Source organism: Felis catus, chromosome B4 (genome assembly GCF_018350175.1).
Source record: "Felis catus isolate Fca126 chromosome B4, F.catus_Fca126_mat1.0, whole genome shotgun sequence".
Taxonomy (NCBI): domain Eukaryota; kingdom Metazoa; phylum Chordata; class Mammalia; order Carnivora; family Felidae; genus Felis; species Felis catus.
Window position 1 is genome coordinate 7,201,993 of NC_058374.1, and position 18,796 is coordinate 7,220,788.

General features: G+C 57.0%; 2 protein-coding genes and 1 long non-coding RNA gene across 6 annotated transcripts in view; 1 reads left to right on the top strand and 2 right to left on the bottom strand.

Moving 5' to 3' along the window:
• Nucleotides 1-810: 810 nt before the first annotated feature.
• On the bottom strand, nt 811-5,820 carry LOC105260705. Of its 3 annotated transcripts, XM_045060849.1 has the most exons (4): nt 5,536-5,820; nt 5,252-5,385; nt 2,244-2,472; nt 811-1,208 (listed from the first exon to the last, which is right to left on the bottom strand). In XM_045060849.1, exons 1-4 carry the CDS (start codon nt 5,708-5,710, stop codon nt 1,033-1,035), a joined length of 714 nt encoding a protein of 237 aa, XP_044916784.1. In that variant the 5' UTR covers nt 5,711-5,820; the 3' UTR covers nt 811-1,032. The 3 variants fall into 3 exon arrangements, with proteins under 3 accessions (XP_044916784.1, XP_044916785.1, XP_044916786.1); XM_045060850.1 differs by lacking the exon at nt 2,244-2,472; XM_045060851.1 differs by lacking the exons at nt 811-1,208; nt 2,244-2,472 and adding an exon at nt 2,481-2,787.
• Nucleotides 5,821-5,991: 171 nt separating this feature from the next.
• The window catches only part of ITIH5 (inter-alpha-trypsin inhibitor heavy chain 5), an 80,366-nt gene continuing 67,561 nt past the window's right edge, over nt 5,992-18,796 (bottom strand). Inside the window, exons 9-14 of the mRNA XM_011283573.3 lie at nt 17,174-17,483; nt 14,225-14,784; nt 12,043-12,096; nt 10,133-10,249; nt 7,924-8,301; nt 5,992-6,938 (exon numbers count right to left, since the gene is read on the bottom strand). Of these exons, the coding sequence (XP_011281875.2) occupies nt 6,637-6,938; nt 7,924-8,301; nt 10,133-10,249; nt 12,043-12,096; nt 14,225-14,784; nt 17,174-17,483 (1,721 nt within the window). The 3' untranslated portion in view covers nt 5,992-6,636. The remainder of the gene's footprint in view (nt 6,939-7,923; nt 8,302-10,132; nt 10,250-12,042; nt 12,097-14,224; nt 14,785-17,173; nt 17,484-18,796) is intronic.
• On the top strand, nt 8,301-11,931 carry LOC109501300. Of its 2 annotated transcripts, XR_002743641.2 has the most exons (3): nt 8,301-10,003; nt 11,024-11,110; nt 11,192-11,931. It is a non-coding gene; the product is annotated as an uncharacterized LOC109501300 (long non-coding RNA). The 2 variants fall into 2 exon arrangements; XR_002159251.2 differs by having other exon boundaries at nt 11,024-11,931.

The following is an 18,796-nucleotide window of genomic DNA, read 5'->3' on the forward strand; positions in this document are numbered from 1 at the left end:
CTGTAGTGTCCGTGTGAACTCGGGTAGGAGCTGGCTTTCGGCAGCTTTCTCTCCCTCCCATTTGTGGGGCTGGACGAGCCCAGCCGTGCGAGGCCAACAGCGGTGGCAGGTACACGGCTCATACATCCATTCCCGCTCAGGTGCCGGGACTGGTGTCTTTCCTCCATTTCAAATAGAACTTATCTTTTAAAAGCACACTAGAACGTATTTTGTGCTGATGGTGCAATTTCATGGACGTATCCGTGAACTCAGTGTGTGTGAGATATTCATCTTATATAACCAGAAATTCCCAGTGAGCAAGTCAGGACACTGGGCCCCCCTCCTGCACAAACACAGCTGTTGTTTTGAGAAAATAATATGATTAACAGAGAATTTTCAGGAAGAATGCTGTGTCCGTAAAAATGAATTTTGCCCGGGTGGCTCGGTCGGTTTGGTGTCCAACTTTGGCTCAGGTCACAATCTCGCAGTTTGTGGGTTCGAGCCCCGTGTCGGGCCCTGTGCTGACAGCTCGGAGCCTGGAGCCTGCTTCTGATTCTGTGTCTCCCTCTCTCTCTGCCCCTCTCCTGCTTGTGCTCTATCTCTCTCCCTCTCTCTGCAACCCCCCACTCATGTGCTCTCTCAAAAGTATTTTTAAAACATTTTTTAATTAATTTTAAATTGGCCTCCTATGAGATGCATACACACACACACACACACACACACACACACACCTTTATTTGCAAAAGTCAAAACAGAAAGGACTGTTGTTAGAACTTCTTCCTTTCTTCCCAGATCCTGAATTCCAAATACTTCTCTTCAAGAGACAGACGCTTTGAGGATAGCAAGTTTGCTTTTATTCCTGAGTTTGAGGTGACGCCAGAAAAATGAAAGGAAGCGTCCCCAGACGAGCGGTCAGGACCTTACATTCATTCTCAGGATCTCCCACGCGGAGCCAGAGGCTGATTCGGACGGGGTCCCCGAGGAAGAGCCCACAGGGGATCTAGGGGGAACCTGAAGGCAAGTCCGCACACAGGTTGGTAGGAGGAAAGACATTCAGCTAAAGAAACTAAGAAAAGAAACCAATCGCACAAAAGAAGCGAAGGCTCCAGGATTTCCACGAGAGGGAAACACAGCCACACTCAGAGGCGGGAACGGGTGGCGGCAATGGTCGCCAGATCCACCCCCGTAGACGTGCCGAGGACAGAAGCGGACTGTGATGAGTTCAGCACCTAAGAGGTAAAGGAAAAGAAAAGCGAGGTTTCAAACACCGACCACCCCGCAGACACAGCACACGGAAGAGGGAAGGCCAAGAGCCGGGTGGGGACGACGGGGTCAGAGCAGAGGGGACCTCCCGGAGTGGTTTGTGGAATCAAGAGGGCAGAGCTGGGGGGAGCGAGAGTCTGGAGACTCGAGGAAGAAAGAGACTAACGGAAGCACCTGCCCAGGGGGGTGACAAAGGAGGCAGCCAGCTGCACCAGTAAGGACGGGGCGCGGAGACGAGGGGCACGGAGGCGAGGGCCGCGGGACGGCAGCGCCGCTGTGATGGGGCACAGAGCAAATGGGAGCTCCTGGCAGTTTTCTCAGCACGACAGGGGACAAAAAACTGGGAAGCCGTGGGCGAGGTAGTCTAGGAGGCTGGAGCCGAACGGAGTGAATGCTGGGGCTGGGGGGCGCGGGGGAAAGAGGTGACCCCAGTTGGCCAAATGCCAGCGGGAGCCCTGGTGGCGGGAGGGGACCCCGTGCCGCTGTGACTCTGCTGGCCTCCTCTGCAGCCAAGAGCACAGGGCCAGAGATGCCCCAGGACAGCATCGAGGTGGTGAGGGACCTGGGACCGTATGGAGTGGCACCCACCGGGGCCTCAGTGACCGCTGGATTCGTGGGACAGTGGGCGGGGGGAGAAAGGTGCTTCCGTTTGCAAGATGCTCACAGCTGCTGGACATTCTAGAAAACTCCGCTGGGTGGCGGCCTCTGTACACTCCCTTCCTCCCGCGGCTTGGTGCTCTCGACCGTCTCTGGGATGGTTTCCCGGCCTCCTTCCCGCCTCCTCCAGGCGCAGACGCCAGCCCGCGGCCCAGCTCTCACCGTACTGCAGGGCTGTTTCCACCCTGGCGCTCCTTCCCTCTCCCGCCCTCAGCCGTCCCCTCCACGGAGGCCTGAACTTGGTCTTCCCCTGAATCCCCGGGTCTGGAACGTTGGATCCCCAAACACAGCAGCGTCATCGAATGAATCGTGCTGTGTTTATTGCTCGGAGGTTCAGGAAGTACCTTCATCTGCCGCAGAAAGATAAAGATCAGAGGGTCTGAGTGCACCCCTTCGTTGTGCAGACGAAGAAGCCGAAGCCCAGAGAGGCCGCCTTTGTTTCTTCTTTCTCACGGCCTCCCAGCGCCGGATGTCACGTTCCGTGTCTCTGCTGCTTCTGACCAGGGACTGTTCCCTTCGGCACGTGGCGGAGTGTGGTGGGAATCTGAACAGGCTTGGGCAGGACCACCGGCGCTGGGGGGGGGGGGGGGGGGCAGTGCCAGAACCACAGCCAGAAAGGCCGCTTGAGGCGCAAAACCGCCCCAGAGGCAGATGGAAGAAGTACCAGCTAGACACGGCCTTGTGCACACGAGGGACCCGATGGGAAGGTGGCAGACGCCCTGGGATATCAGAGTCCCAGAGGGATAAGCCGCTTGTCTGTGCGTGTGACGGTTAAATAAACGGTCGGGAATGGTTGCTGTGTGTCTGCCGTTCTGTACAGTAGTTTGTGTCGGTTTAACGTGTCATTCGCTGCTCCGTTTACGGGTATTTCACGTAATTCAGAGATTTCTACAAGCAAGGGGTGTGGTTGGATTCATCAAGGCTTTTTGTCTACAGCCCTAACTCCACGATCCCTCAAAACATAAACGTAACCACATGCTGTGTCTTTACGTTTCATTCTCCTAGTTTAAAAATTTTTTTAATGTTTATTTATTTTTGAGAGAGAGTGCGTGCGTGCACGTGAGCGGGGGAGGGGCAGAGAGGGAGACGCAGAATCCGAAGCAGGCTCCAGGCTCTGAGCCATCAGCACAGAGCCCGACGCGGGGCTCGAACCCGCAAACTGTGAGATCGCTTAACCGACTGAGCCATCCAGGCGCCCTGGTCTTAATTTTTTTTTTTTTTTAAGTCTCTTGAACGTGAACTATCTCGTGCCCTACTTATTAAACCAACTAAAATAAATATTTAAAGTTACATTTCTAAGTCTTTGCCTAGCCGTGTGACTTTATTTGCTGCTTTTTTTTAGCTGGATCGCGTTCTAATGGTTCCAAGTTAGTAACTGCACTGTACATGTTGTGGGTGGCTGGACGAAGGAGATAGAATTCACATATTGGATTCACTGTCTCAGTCGGCTCAGGGTGCTATTCCAAGAATGCCATAGACCGGGGGGCTTAGACTGGGGGCGCTTAACCAACAGACATTCCTCTCCCACAGCTCTGGAGGCTGGGGGTCCAGGGTCCATGGGCCTGCGGGTGCGGCGTCTGGTGAGAGCCCTGCCCCTCGTTCACAGACAGACGCTGACTTGGGTCTGTCCTCGCGTGGGGGAGAGCAGGAAGCCCACCTCTGCGGTGTCTCTTCCTACAGGGGCACTAATCCCATCCGGGGGCCCCAGCCTCGTGACCTCATCACCCTCCAAAGGCCACCACACTGGGAATTTAGGCTGCGGCATGTGAATTCTGGGGGGAACACAAACATTCTCTGCATGCCGTTCACTTCGGCCGAGAGATAAATGTCAAGAAATAAATCCTGTCCCTGAATCCACCTATGAGGACACAAGACGCAATCAAAGACTCGGCATGATGCCTGAAAGAAGCAGGGAGGTGGCCTGTCCCGCTCCCAGCGTGCCACCGCCCGGCTCTGATGGCGTGTCACCGAGGTTTATGCGACCGGCCCCACCCCCTCTAGCCGGAAGTAGTAAATCACCCAAAAGTCCCACGGAAGAAGATAAGGCACCCAGCACGGGTGGGTAGAGAACATTCCGTCCCTTTAATTGGGGAAATGGGACGCTTTGAATCGGGAAACCCTTAGGGAGGGACCCGCTCAGAGGTTTCTCTTCCTCAGATGAGGAGGGGATACGGATCTGGGGGCGGGGGGGCCCTGCTAAGACCCCAGTTCGTCAGCCGCTTGGACGTGCTAACACGGCTGTGGTCAGGACACAACTCCTCTGGCTGGAATGTGGTGGCTGATGTCATGTAACTGCTCACTCAGCACCACTCCCCCCATTTATACGGGAAAGAGATGACGGCCGGACGGTGAGGTCACGGTGAGGTCATGGCAAAGCTAGCAAGTTCAGCCTGGCCCTGTTTTAGGTCTTCCACACGACGTGGGGAAAACCGCGCAGCTGCGCTCTGCCTCAGTTTCCCCACCTGAGAAGCGAATTCCTTTCCTCTGCATTTACTTTTTTTCAAAGGCTTGCGATGCACAGCACACGTGACCCACGGAAAAACACTATGTTTTCCAATCAGATTATGAGGTCCTTAGTACAACGTGAATGTGGAGATATCTGGAGATATCGCGGTCTCCAGCTAAGACAGAACACTTAATGGTAAATAACTTCCGCAATAAAAAGATGCAGACAACAAAGAGGAGGAAGAAGAAAAGTGGGATTTGTCTGAAATAAGTAAAAACGTTAAAATAAAAGCTCAACCTTGATACTTGAGTATAGGAGAGTAAGTGAGAGGTACCTCGCAGGAATACTCGTCTCTGCTCTTAGAAACCAGTAGTAACTGGGGGTCCCCGGGGGGATTAGTCGGTTGAGCGTCCAACTTCAGCTCAGGTCATGGGATCCTGCTTCGTGGGTTCGAGCCCCGCATTCGGCTCTGTGCTGACCACTGAGAGCCTGCTTCGGATTCCGTGTCTCCCCCTCTCTCTCTGACCTTCCGCAACTAGTGCTCTCTCTCTCTGTCTTCCAAAAATAAATAAATATTTTAAAAAATGTTAAAAAAAAAAAAGAAACCAGTAGTAACCGGGAGTTAACTGGTAACGTGTAGTAACAGCCCCTTCTGTAATCTGTTTGGTTGTTTTGTTTTGTTTTGTTTTTTGTTTTTTGTTTTTTTGAGAAGACTCCACGCCCAGCACAGGGCTCGAACTCACAACGCTGAAATCAAGCATCACGCGCTGCACGACTGAGCCGGCCAGGCGCCCCCCCCCCCCCCCCGTCCCTCCCCCCCACCGCAGCCTGGAGGCCCAAACCCTTACGGCACCGGCACCCGGAGGGCTCCCGGGACGTCTGCCCGGCTGGGCGGGGTTTACATACCGGGAGACCCCCGGGGAGCCCGCCCTGCTTCACACCCCTCCTCTTCCTCTGAGCCCCGAAGTAAGGACGCGTCTGTCCGCGGCTGGGCTGGTGTCTTCGCACCGCCGGCACGAACTCCGGCAGCGGCAGCGGGTCTGGGGAAACCCGAGAGCTGGGTGGGTTCGCGCGGCGGAGAGCGAGCGGGTCCCGATGGAAGGGAAACGTCCCCCCCGCCCCCCGGCCGCCCTCAGCCCGGCTTCCCCCCGATGACGCGACGGGCTTCACGGACGGGCCCACTCACTGACCTCTGAGGCCCCCGCCACCGATGTAACCTTTCCCTCGCGGGGTCGGACCGTCTGTCCGGAACAGCCGCAGTGCCCCCCGCGTGCCCACTTCCTGGCTCCGCCTCCCTGACACGTGGGCCGGCTGCCCAGACTGCCGGCGCGGCCGCACCTTCGCTGGGAACGTGGGCAGGCGCATGAGGCCCCGTGCCGGCCCCGCCTCCCATTCCAGTGCCGCTGGGGCCTGGTGGGTCACCTCCCCCCGGGACCGCGAGCAAATGAGGCCGGAGTCACGACACAGGTACGGGAGGGCCGACTGGAGCACCGGCCGAGTCTCCAGCTCCGGGACGGGCCAGGAAAGACCAGCCGCGCGGGGCTGTCCTGTTTATTAGCGTTACCGGAACAGACAGAAACCCATCAGCACAGCCGAGCGGCCTTTTACAAAGCCCGTGGAGAGAAAGATGGTCTCTGGGATGCAAGTTTTCGATTTTCAACCAAATTTTTTTTTTAATGAAAACTCATTTTCAAGGGCAAGATATCACAGCAGAAGAAAATCCCCTCCTAAGAAAAGCCTGAATTGCTTACAATGATCCAACCTACGAGCTATTTGCATGACCCGGGCCCGGGCCCACGGCAGGCTCCCCTGAGGCCGAGGGTGGCCACGCACGCGGAGGCCACGGGAGCTCTGCGAGGGGAGACTCCGAAGCGCTAACGGCAGGCGAAAAGCAGAGTGCCCAAACGTGGCCCTTGCCACCCAGGAAAGCGGCTTTGTGGCGACGTTCCTTCACCGGTTCCCTGACGACAGGCCGTGAGAGGGACAAGCCGGCCGGCCTGAAGCGCGCGCACCGGGCCGACCAGGCGGCGTGACCTTTCTCCTCGGTGCTACCCTCTCTCTCTATCACGGCGGCGGGGGTGGCGGAGGGGAGGACGCAGAAGGAAAGACCACGGTCGCCCCAGCGCCCCGCCCCTGCGCTTCTCTCAGGCCGACCTGGGGCCTACGCGCCAGCAGGGGTGGGTCACGGGTCGCAGTCAACCGTCGGGAGGCCGGGCGCGCGCCGGCCACAGGAGCCGCACCGTGGCGTCCCCGCGCGTCCCCATCGTGCACCCTTTCGTTCGGGCCCGGCGTCAGAGCCCCCCGGACGCTCCCAGGCCGAACGCGGTCTCGGAGTCAAACGGGTGCGCTGCTAGGTAGTCCCGGTACTCGCCGTCCAGCAGCCCGGCCGCGTTGCTCCTGGCGAACCAGCAGTCTACCTGCTCCTCCCCGTTGTAGATCCTCCTCTGCTTCCGGACCACCGGGACCTGGTGCCCTCTCACCTTCAGGACCGTCTCCGGCCCGTCGCCCGCCCTCGGGAGCGGAGGCCGGCCAGGGCCCTCGCTGAGCCCGGCGGGCTCCTGCGTGAGCGTGGCGTCCCGGCTCAGGAACTGACCTAGGAGGACACAAGAAAGCGCCGGGTGTGAGTCGAGTGCAGGCCGCCCTGGGCTGAGGAGCGTCAGTCCCGAGGAGCCCACCGGTGGCGGCCGGCCAGCGCTCGGGGTTACCCGAGGTGGGGGGCGGGGGCGGAGGAGCTCGGAGGCGGGGGGTCTGGCTGACCTCGGTCTGAGGTCGGACCCTCCCGGAAGACTCGCACCTTCTGGTGTCAGCGACGGGGCGCGTGTTGGGAGGGTACGGACGGGGGAGGGGGGGGCCCAGGTGGCATTCAGAGCGCCCCCTCCCCCCCCCCCCCTGTTAACACTGGGAGGCTGCCGGACCACCAGTACAGACGGGGAACCAGAGCTGGAAGGACAGGAGCGGGGGGAAGGGCGGGGCGTGCCCTCTCCTCCGGCCGCGGGCCCCTCCGGACCACGCATTCGGTGGGCAGGGGCCGAGGGTGCTGACGGCAGTCTGTTCGGTCTCCTCCGGAAACACTCGGCAGAGTACCGCAGGTCACGTGAGGGCACGGCCGAGGCCAAAGGAATCCCGGCCTGCGCCCCTGGCCGTCAGGCCTGACCCCACCCGTCCAGCTCCAGTGCCAGGAAATCCTGCTTTCTAACCGGGCCCTGGCGGCGGCCGCCCCGCACTTGTGGGCAGAGGGCGAACGTGGGACCGCGCGCGCAAACCAGAGGACACGGCCTGCCGCCCGGGGCGGGACGGGGGCCTCATGCCCGTGCTGGGCGCGGACTGCCCTCCGCTTGCAACTTCCCGAGTCAGGAGCCAGACCCCGAGAGGATTATCCCCCCAAGTCTCGGCCCGTTCTCCCAGAAGGCCAGTGACAATTCGTTTATGAAGCCCTCCCCGTTCCGGAAAGCCGCCAGGAGGCAAGACGTGTGATTTCACGACTGCGCTTCTCACTCAAGCTAAAGGCACGGGCAACAGGAGCCTCGCTCTGGGACCCTGACGTCTACGCTCGACCCGGGGTGAGGGCGGCCGCCCACCTAACAGTCCGTGGCAGCTGCTGGACAGGCCTCTGCTGCTGGAGATGTAGAAGCCCAGGTGGTCCCGCTGGTAGGGGGCCGGCTTTTTGTAGAGGTGAATGAGGACGACGAAGGCAATGGTGCCCTGGATGGTGACGGTGACGTTGGCGTTGGCGGACACCGACACCTCCAGCCCGCGGCGCCCCACCACCGCGCTCCGGTTGCACGGGAGGACCAGCCTGTCCCCACCGTCCAGGATGACTCTGCTCGGAGTGATCTCCAGATACGACCGCTCGGGCTTGTTGGCGAGGATGGTGATGGTGCGGAAGTAAGTGCGCTGCTTCTTGTGGCCGCCTGGGGGAGCCGGCGCCCCGATCAGCTCCCCGTTCACCGTCACGCCTCGGAGGCAGAGGGGAGAGGACAAGGGTCAGCGGACCAGCCCACCTTCCAGCCACCTGCACTCGAACATCTGATAGAATCTCCTCCCTCCTCTGGCCTTGACTCTGAATCTCCGGCCCCACGAAGTCTGACTCCCGGATAGGTAGGGGCCGCTCAGTCCTACCGAGTGAATGAGCGAACGCGTGAATGCCTGAAGGCAGGAAGGTATGAACCTACCTCCCCCATCTTTCCCGTATCTTGGGGTGGGGGCAGCAAAGAGGGGGCGTGGGTCAAGATACCACAGAAGGAGGTGTGCATGTCTGTTTGCCTTTGTCACTGGGTCTGGTTGTAGTGACGAAAGTCCTGCATGGCCCTGACGCCCATTTCCTATCCGCTAGTTTCCACGCATCCTGATGTGGTGATCCCGTGATGCCACGGGCAGTGTGGGAGAATGTGAAGATTAACATCTTCTCTAGTCCAAAAACTCACGTTCTGCACCTCCTAGGTGGGTATGCCTGGATAAGTCACTTTAAAAAACAGCCTCGATTATCACATCTATAAAATGGGCACGTAACACAGATCAGATCCCAGGAGGTCGCACACGCATAAGATGTCGACTGCCGTCAAGCTGAACTCCATTCTTCTTTTCCTTCATCGTCACTACCACCACGGCGGCTTTCCTAGACTCATGTAGGCCCTAAGGTTCTGCGCTGTCCCAGTGGACAGCTGACAGGAGAGGATTCCACGTGGAGCAGCCAGGCCTGCAGGAGATGCTGCCTGGTGAGGGTGTAATTGGCAAGACTCAAACACTTCTATCCAATGAACTCTTGCCTTGCTCTGCTTTGGGAATAACCTTCCTCTAAATCTCGGCTAGTGGCTCCTTAGACATTCCAGGAGAAAAGTGCCTTCCCTGGGACAAGGGGTAAGGGGGACAGGAGAAATCCCAGCCAGGTACCTCAGCCTCAAGCCTCCAGGCATCACCTTCTGGCGGTTTCCCATCTCAGACACCACGCTGAACACAGGAACGCCAGGAAGGTGGGTGGGTACCTCCTAGGAAGGCGGGTACCTCCAGGGAGGACACAGGCAGGCCCCTATCTCACTGCTGAGCCCGAGTGAGGACAAGCTGACATTTAGCTCGAAGGCTAGGAAACCTCGTGAGAGCACAGGGCGGGGAAGGGGCCCCGGGACCGCACATTATGTAATCACATCGCACGGTCACCCGGCCATGGGACGCTCTGTAACCTGGCCTTCCAGAAACGCATCCTCTCAGAACTGAGAAATGCCACATAGCCAGCCCTCGGGCACTGTTACCTGCGTGTGAGTCGAGAGCCTTTCACACACTGACCTCCTTCACCCAGCCGCTCTACAGACTGAAGGAGATCAGAGCCCTCGTTAGCTCGGTGTTCAGTGCTCACAGAGCTGTGGGCTTCGCATCCGCATCGCCGAGGAACCGGGAGAGAGGACCGCGGGACTCCAGCCCTCCTGCCGTTCGAGTCCTCGACTGGAAAGTCACGAACTCCACAGGACCCGTTCATTTACAAAACGACTTCAGATCCATTACTGACAACAGCCTGGTGGGGCTGCCCGAGGAAGTACCACTGTCTCCGTGCTACGAGGAGGACGTGTGCCCAAGGCCACGAAAGGAGTCACGTGAGAGCAGCGCTTCCAACCCACATCGTCGTGACACCGAGCCCCGTACCCAGCCCACTGCCGTCAGTGTGTGGTATGTTCCCTTACACACACACACACACACACACACACACACACACACACACATACGTCGCAAGGACAGAGGGGGCTGTGATACCTACCTTAACCTTGCTCAGAGGTCACAAGGGAGGGAAGAACTTACCAGAATCCGCGTGATCAGAGACGAGCCTCAGGATGTCCCCCGGCTGCCCGTCGATGTTGAAGCAGACGGTGAGATTGCTCAGGGGGAAATCCACGACAAAATGGGGGTCTCCATCCACTGCCAGGCCGGCAAGAAACAGGACAGAGAAAGAAATTTACCGGGTGCTTTCTGCGTGTAAACAGTCCCCTCTGTTTTCTCTGAAGTCAGTTAGTTAGCCTGTCCCTCATCCTCCGTGTCTGTGTGAGGAAGGGGCCAGGCGGCTGAGGCACCAGGGTTACCACGCATGGAGTCTGTGAACCCAGGTCCCCGAAATCCAGACACGAGGCTTTTGCCACACCACAAAGATCATTTCCTTTCTCTTTGACTGCCTGTCCTGGGAAGAGACGTGGTGACAGCCCTCCCACTCCTGTGACCACAACGCCACGGCACTGGAGACAGCGACATACACAGTCCCCAAAGGACAGCGGCAACAGCCAAGCCCGGCGCACGGCGGTGACCAGGAAGGGTGCAGGGTCACTGGGGGTGACAGTGGAAACCCCCACTCTGGGGCACGCCGACTTAAACGCTCTCAAATTTTTGCCCACAGATGAGACCACAGAGCGTGGCCGGCCCCGTTCCTTCCCACTGTCCTCACGGTCACCTCTGCTGAACACGAACAGCCTCGCCTCGTATTGTCCAGACGAAATAGTTCCCGACAGTCCACAGCAATTCTCCTCCCTCATGAGACGGGACAGTTAGTTTCCTTCTAACTTTCATGCCAAACACAACGTGTCTGTAAACTCCTCTCCGTTTTACGTGCACGTACCCGCGTGAGCATATGGTCAGTCTTCTCAAGTCACAAGCAAATTCATGTCCTTGGTATAACTGCTGAAAACCCCTTTGTGTCCCCAGGATGACTCACAAAGGCCCATGGAAGAATCTGGCTGATCTCACCGTGCAGTGACCAAAGCATCCTATGACTATATAAACAGATACAAGGTACTGGTCTTTTACAGATGGGGGGACCTGAGACACCCATAGCAGGTTAACAGTGCTGTGCATACTTGTGGCACTCCCTAGGTCTGAACACAACGATGTGACAGTTCTTAGAGGGTTTCTTGTGCTCAGGCCACATCACTTCTACTCAAATCATCCGGATCGTTCTACAGGGAAAGACGCTCCTTATTCCAAAAAGGAGAGGAGACGTCTGAACGTCATCACTCCACACGGCATCCAAGAGGGAAGTTCCCTCGCACTCCACAGAGCACATGTGCGTTTGGAAGCGTGCGCTCTTATCCGTCGGCGACGGCGCACACCCCCTCCGCACGGCTAACCTCGGGGACGCTCCCAGCTTTGTGAACCTGCGCGTCCAGCACGATGGCAGCGAGGCGGTGACAGAGACTCACCGAGGAAGACGTGTGCCCTTTAAGAATACAACCCTGTCTTTGTGTTGTCATCCCGTCTGGATTTTTATTATAATCCCAGAGAGCCGGCCAAAGGGCATTTCATGGTATTTTAATTTGTCTTTCCCTTCTAAAGCCAAAGATTAAAATAATAATTAGTAGTAACAAACCCTGTTCGGGACGCCAGGAGCTGGAGCCTGAAGACCTTGGAGGTCTGAAACAAGTACCTTTTAACTCAGTAATGACGAACACACGCCCCACTGTCCGTCCCTCCTGCCCTCAGAGCCACCGGGCTCCCAGGGCCATGCTGGCCACGGTGTTCCTGCAATGGTTTAAGGACCACCCTGTTCCTGGAGCTGCCTCACGCTGCTGCCTTTTGCTAACCATCTGCGGGTTGAATAAAGGCCGTGTTCTAGGTGCCGGTACCGTAACTGGCTTTGGGGACGCCCGGTGCCCTGTACCACCCGGTGCCCTGCATGGTACACCCCTCAGCCCCCCAGGGACACACGGCCACATTCCGTTCTTTACCTGATGTTTTGGAGACTTTAATTCTTGGGTTGTATGGTTTCTTGAGAGCAGGTCCTAGAAATCAGAAGAAAGAGAACCACCCGTGTTATTAAGGAGGACACGGATGAGGGGAGAGAAAGACAAGAGGTTTGGGGTGAGTGAAATACAGCTTTCAAAGGTGTTCGTGGCAATTTAAAAACACCATCTTTTTTTAAAGAGGGAGCTTGGCCTCACGACACGAGTGAGGGCGTAACACGTGGAGGCTTTTTTTTTTTTCACACTTACTTAGTTTTGAGAGACAAAGAGAGAACATGAGCAGGGGAGCGGCAGAGAGAGAGGGAGACACAGAATCTGAAGCAGGCTCCAGGCTCCGAGCTGTCGGCACAGAACCCGACGCGGGGCTCAGACTCCTGAACTGTGAGATCATGACCTGAGCCGAAGTCGGACGCTTAAACCGACTGAGCCACCCAGATGCCCCTAGACTTATTTTATTTTTTTGTAAATAGATAATATTCTATTAAGTTCTACCTAATTCTAATATTAGCTATTCTTCCTAAGACTTCTGCCCATGTAATAGGGGAAAACATTCTATTGTATGTAAGATGCAGTTATGGGGTGGAGGGGAGCAGAGTTGTCTAAGGGCACAGAGTCTCAGATCTGCAAGATGAAACAAAGTTCTGGGGCTACATGAGTCTACTTAACATGACTGAACTGTACAGTTAAAAATGGTTAAGAGGGTAAATTTCATGTTATTTTTTTGCCACAATTTTAACAAGCATTTAAATACAAAAGTGTAAAAAAAAAAAGACAGTTAAGATCCACATATAATTATAATCTGAACTTTTCCATAAATTTCCAGGTCTACAGACCTCACGGCAGAGGGTGTCTAACATTTGTAGAACGCTTACTATGGACCAAACACTTGTACATCTTTCCTTGGAAGCCCTTCAGGGAAATCATTAGTGTCTGTGTTTTACAGGCCAGGGAACAGAAGCCCAGAGAGCGTCAGGAACCTGCCCGGAGCCACACAGCCGAGCCGAAACGGCGGTGTCTGGGTCCTGCCCTCACGCTCGCTCTCAACCAGGCCCGGGTGCTTCTCAGAGTTGAGCGCACGAGGGACAGGTGAGGCAGCACTTGTAGGCCCTGGGTTCCTGTCCCCTCCCTCTCTAGGAGATGTGAACTTGGCAGGAATGTAATAATCATGTCGCGCATAAACACCATGCTGTTTGCCGCCGAGTGGGATCACTGAGGACGTTCGCGCTCTGTGTGGGCTGAACTACTTTTCCTTTCCTTTTCTTGTGCTTGTCGCTACGAATTTCCCCCAACAAAACGGCATGAGACTAAACTCTGCGCTTTCTGTTTGGGCTCTGAGAGACCAGTGGAGGATGAATTGTCTCGAGAAGTGACAACACAGCTCCTCACGTATGCTCTCAGGACAACAGAAACCATGCATCTGAGAAGAGAGTTCTCTCGCCTTCCACAAAGCCCAGTGCGTGCTCAAAGGAGTTAACGTTCTTCCGCTCGGGGCCCGTGTGCTTCCTGTCCGCACGGCTAACCTCTGGGCGCCCACGGCTTGTGAACGTGCACGCCAACACGTAAAATGGCATGGTCCCGAAGTACCTAAAAATGTAGCAGGGCGGGGGCGCCGGGGTGGGTGGAGTGACCGAGCTAGGGTCACGATCCCAGGGTCGGGGCATCGAGTCCCGCGTCAGGCTCTGCGCTGTGCACGGAGTCTGCTTAAGATTCTCTCTCTCTCCCTCTCTCTGCAACACCTCCCCACTGGCTCTCTGAAAGTAAACTTTTAAAAAACGTAGAGGGGCACTCAAACCGAGTACCGTATCCGTTTATCTGTGTGTTCACCACGCTGGCCCGTGCTGCCTCATCCGTGGCGGGCCTCCGGTGCGCGAGTTACCAACAGACCGACTTCACCTGGCGGCATTTCTGGGACAAACGCCACCTCTGCTTTGCAGAGACGCACCGGGTGCATCGATACAAACACGAGGGTTTACCACGGCCTGTGCAGACTGGCGGGCAGGCGGGCGTCCGATTCATACAGACTGTGACACGGGAGGGCGAGGCGGACGGCTCAGGTGTGTACGGAGTGTGACACGGGAGGCCCGGGCGGCCAGCCCAGCTGACGCGGCCCACGGAGGGCTGAGCACGCACGTCGGCTCCCCACCGCCGCCCCCTCCAGGCGGGTTACCTGGCTGCGGGCTGGCACCTCGCAGACTCTGCATCACGGGTTCGGGGCCTGCGGCCGCGGACATGCTCTGTGCGTCCTCCGGCTTGTCCGTCTGCAGCCCCGACCTCTTCAAGTGCATGGACGTGACCGGGGTGAGGAAGCGGGAGGCCACGGCCAGGGCCTGCGCCTTCTGCCTCAGCCGCTCCTTGTCCCGCTCGTCGCTGCTGTGCAGCCAGGCGCTCAGCAGCTCCTTCGTGCTCAGGTAGCTCCAGAGCCGCTGCACGTGGTTGGGGTCCCCGGCGCCACCGCCCTCGGGCCTGGCGCTTCCCGCCTCGTCGTTCCCCGCCTCCGGGGGCTCCACGGGCACGTCCGCCTTCAGGACGACAAACTTCTTGCTGTTGCTGGCCGTGACTTCCACGTGCAACCGCTCCACCGTCCTGTGGGCCAGCTTCCCGGCGATGACGATCTCCGAGCCGTTGAAGTAGTTTGGGAACAGGGTCCTGGTGACGCGCTCCACCGCGGCGGGGGGGTAATCGATGCGGATGTCGGACAGCAGAGGGGTCCGGATCTCGTCATAGAACCTGCAGCGGAAGGACAGAGAGAGTCAGGGCCGCCGTGGCAGCACAGGCCCTGCTGGCCAATGGCGGGGGGAGGGATCTGCTTCTCTGGGCCCTCAGTGCAGCCCTCCCCACAGAGCACTTCCGGCAGGAGGCCAGGCAGAAGCTGCTTGAACACCCCTGGTGACGGAGAACTCACTCTCGCACTGGCTTCCCACCCGCTCTCAACTGCCGTGACGAGGCAGAGGAGACCTGGGAGTAGACTGCCTCCTTCCTTCCAGTAGCTTCCACCCGCCGATGCCCATCCCGCCTTCCTTCCCGCAGCTTCCACCCGCCGATGCCCATCCCGCCTTCCTTCCAGCAGCTTCCACCCGCGATGCCCGTACCGCCTTCCTTCCAGCAGCTTCCACCCACGATGCCCCTACCACTGCTACAGCAACGCCGTGCGTACGATCTGATCTAACTCCCCTTCCGCACTCAGATACTTGACAAACGGCCGTGAAGTGTGTGACTGCCGTGTGCTCCTGTTCCTGTGCACCTCACCCCTCCCCCGGTTTCAGGACTATCGCCAATGGGATAGGATTTCAAGAATCCCCAGCTGAGGGACCTTGGGGTAACTTCCCTCTGTACACACCCACGCTTCTCAAAGGGCCTCTTAAAACCCGGTTCCTTAGAACGCGGCACATATTCCGGATGCACCCTAACCGGCCGCTCTCCTGGAGAAATCACCTTGACGCTGACACGAGGCTGGCGTGTAACGGATGCTGCATTCGCTTGCCTTAGCTTTTCTCCCGGTTGTTACACGGCTGCTTTTTGCGGAGTAAAGGGACAGTCAAAAAACTCTTCCCAAAGATCTAGAGAGCAGAGGCGGTGGAGGCCATCTTAGCCACTTCCCAGCTGTGTGTCTTGGGACATGTGACTTACCCTCTCTGAACCGCAGTTTCTTCCTCTCCACGGTTGCAACGTTGAAGTAACTACTTTGGTAGACTACTGCCCCCTCGAGCCCATTCTCCTTTTTTCACAACTGAGTTCTAACCATCCAGCTCTAAAGTACATCTCTCAGCCTCTACTGTGGCCAAACACGGCCATGTTCTCACCAACGGAACAGGAGGAGGAGCCATCTATACAACTTTTGCAATGCTTGCTTAAAATACAATGGCTTTCTCTGGCTTTCTTTTCTCTCTCCCTTTTTGGGGCTGGAATACAGAAGTGACAGTGACCTCATCTCAGGGTTGCAGCTAAAGATGAACCGAAGGGAAGGACCTGGGGTCTCCGAATGACTTCATGGAGCAGAGTCCAGTGTCCCAGATATCACAGGAGAGAGCCACCTGCGTGGTTGCTTAGCTTAGACCCTAATACACCTACTCCTTGGCTTTCTGGGAGGATCGCAGGACGTAACGGATGCAGGAAAGCCTGGCACACCATAAGTCCTCGAGAAATGCTGGGCACTGATACTGTCTTGGTGACAGGGCAGCGCAGCTGATGTTGCCACGTGATTGCTTTTGCTTATGAACACGCTATTAAATCTTAGCCCTGGTATACAATGCCCTAGATTCCCCCTCTCTGAATGTAGTTGTGAATAATTTTGAAAATATGGGAAGCAAATCTGTGTTTGTATTTAAATCTTTTGATGGAAACGCCGGTGGGGGGGGGGGAGGGGGAATGGTGACTAGCCCCTTACCAAGAGCCCACCTTCACTGCCCACCTTACAGATCTCCAGTTAGACTGATCACCGGTGAACGTTCCTTGAATGTGGCTATCGAACAGCTGTAAATCTACCGAAACCTCACTTTCCTTTGAGCTCCCTGCTATATGCGAAGGCGATCCAAGGACACGATGTGGAACTGAGAGTCAGTACTCTCTCAAATCAACAGCAAAGTCGTACCCCGGGTGTGGCCATGTGGCATCTGAGGGAAGGCTCCGGGCGTAATTAGAAGACCTAAGATCTAGTCTTTCCTCCACCTCAAGAAAATAAGCGCATCAGTGGCCAGTCTTCACCAGCTCACAAAAAGGGGACAGCGGGACCTCTCCTGCTTACGCCACCTGTGAACTCACAGCAAATACGCTAGCAAGCGTGCTGGTCCCCTGGCGAGGACACGAGAAAAGGCAAGGACAGAGTCGCGACCACGAGAGCGGACTGAACACCTAACGTGCAACAGCCATCCCGCCAACAGTCCGCACGGTTTTCTCACTAAACTCTGTCGGCCGGCCGTACCCCTCACGTCACAGACGAGGAAACGGGGCGCAGACTGGCTCGAATCGTGCCTAGAGTCACAAAGCAGGGCCAGGACCTGAACCCGGATCGGCCTGGCTTAAAAACCCCTTCCGACGTCACCCAGTGTGATGGGTTCCGGCCACACGGCCCCGCACCCCCTTCTGAGAGCCTGAGTCTCACTGTCCAGCGCGGACGGACCCGACGAGCTGGGAGCCCGCGTCGTCCTCCTCGAGAACGTGCCGGGTGAGGCCGCAGTTCTCCAGCGACAGTTTCTCCAGCAGCTTGAAGTCCACGTCGTTCCCGATGCCGATGGTAAAGATGCAGATCTGGCCCCGGGCGGCCTCCCTGGTGTTGTTGAGGATCCTGAGGGTGTGGGTCTCCCCGACGGTGGGTTTCCCGTCGGTCAGGAAGATGACGAGGGACACGCTGCGGTCTCCGACGTCGTCGTGAGCCACGTAGTCAGTGAGCAGCCTGATGGCCCTCTGCAGCGCCCCGTTGATGTCCGTGCCTGGGGAACAGCAAAACAGGCCGGCTCGAGCCCTCATGCCGCACACATGCACGGTCAGGCACGGACACCCCGCCACGTTCAGGCATTAGCAGGAGTACGTGTGTGGGAGGGGGTCACCCGCACAGGCGGGTGATGTCGGCTTACACAGCCTGTCTGGACACTCGCCAGCGTTTGCCGAATGGACGGAAGCGGCACGGGACTATCCCCCCCGTACAGAACTCCCGAACGTATGCTGGGGAAGGCGCCTTGGCTCGAGCCCCTCACTACCTGAGCATCAACGGCTCCCACTCCTTTCCTGGGAAGAGCTCTGTAAAGGGCAACCCCAAAGGGGTCGGGTACAGGAGTTTGGAGGGAGGGCGAGTCCCACAGGGAAAGAAAGGGCAGCTGGGGAAGGCCTCTGCTGCCTCTCCTTTCTCTGCTTCCCGCCCCTTCGGGTTACCTCTGCCTATCGGAACCCCCACGAGGCAGAGGCTTTAAAGTTTATGCCTCCCGTCCCCACCGCTGCCCCTGCCATTTCCCCTTCGCACAGCTTGTCGCCAGCAGCTCCGTCAAAAGCCAGGGACGGTGTCTGTGGCGGGTGCCGGAAAGGTATGTGCTTGCTGGATGGAGAGACGGGTGGCTGGTTGGTGGAGGTGGGCAAGGCCCCGAGATGCGCCTTCCGGATTAGCTAAGACTTTCATTCGGTGGCTATTGTTCTACAACCACCCAGGAAGACTGAGTGCGAACACGTATTTCTGCCCCCTGGCTCCAGGGGGGTTGTTTTTCTTTTTCTTTTTTTCAATGTTTGTTTATTTTTGAGAGACGGAGACAGAACACAAGCAGGGGAGGGGCAGAGAGGGGGAGACATAGAATCTAAAGCAGGCTCTAGGAGGGGGCTCGACGTGGGGCTTGAACTCATGAACCATGAGATCACGACCTGAGCCAAAGTCAGATGCTTAACCAACTGAGCCACCGAGGTGCCCCTCAGTGGGTTTTTTTTTCTTAATGACTTCGCTGAGATGAAATTTATGTACCAAAAACCTTACCCGCTTTCGGTACACAATGAATTACTTTCAGTAAATGTACAAAGCGGTGTACCCATCATCACCGCAATCAATCGCCCTCACTGGAGGGATTTTTAACTACCTGCAAAATGTACCATGTTTCAGTGAACCACATAATTTCCCCCCATTGCTTCACATTCTCCAGAATTTCTGGCTAAAACAAAAACAAAACAAGCAAACAAACAAAAACAATACCCATCTATGTCCGTGCAAACACACTGATAATTCTAAGATGCACACAGAGTCTGAAGATAAGGGAAAGTTACAGCT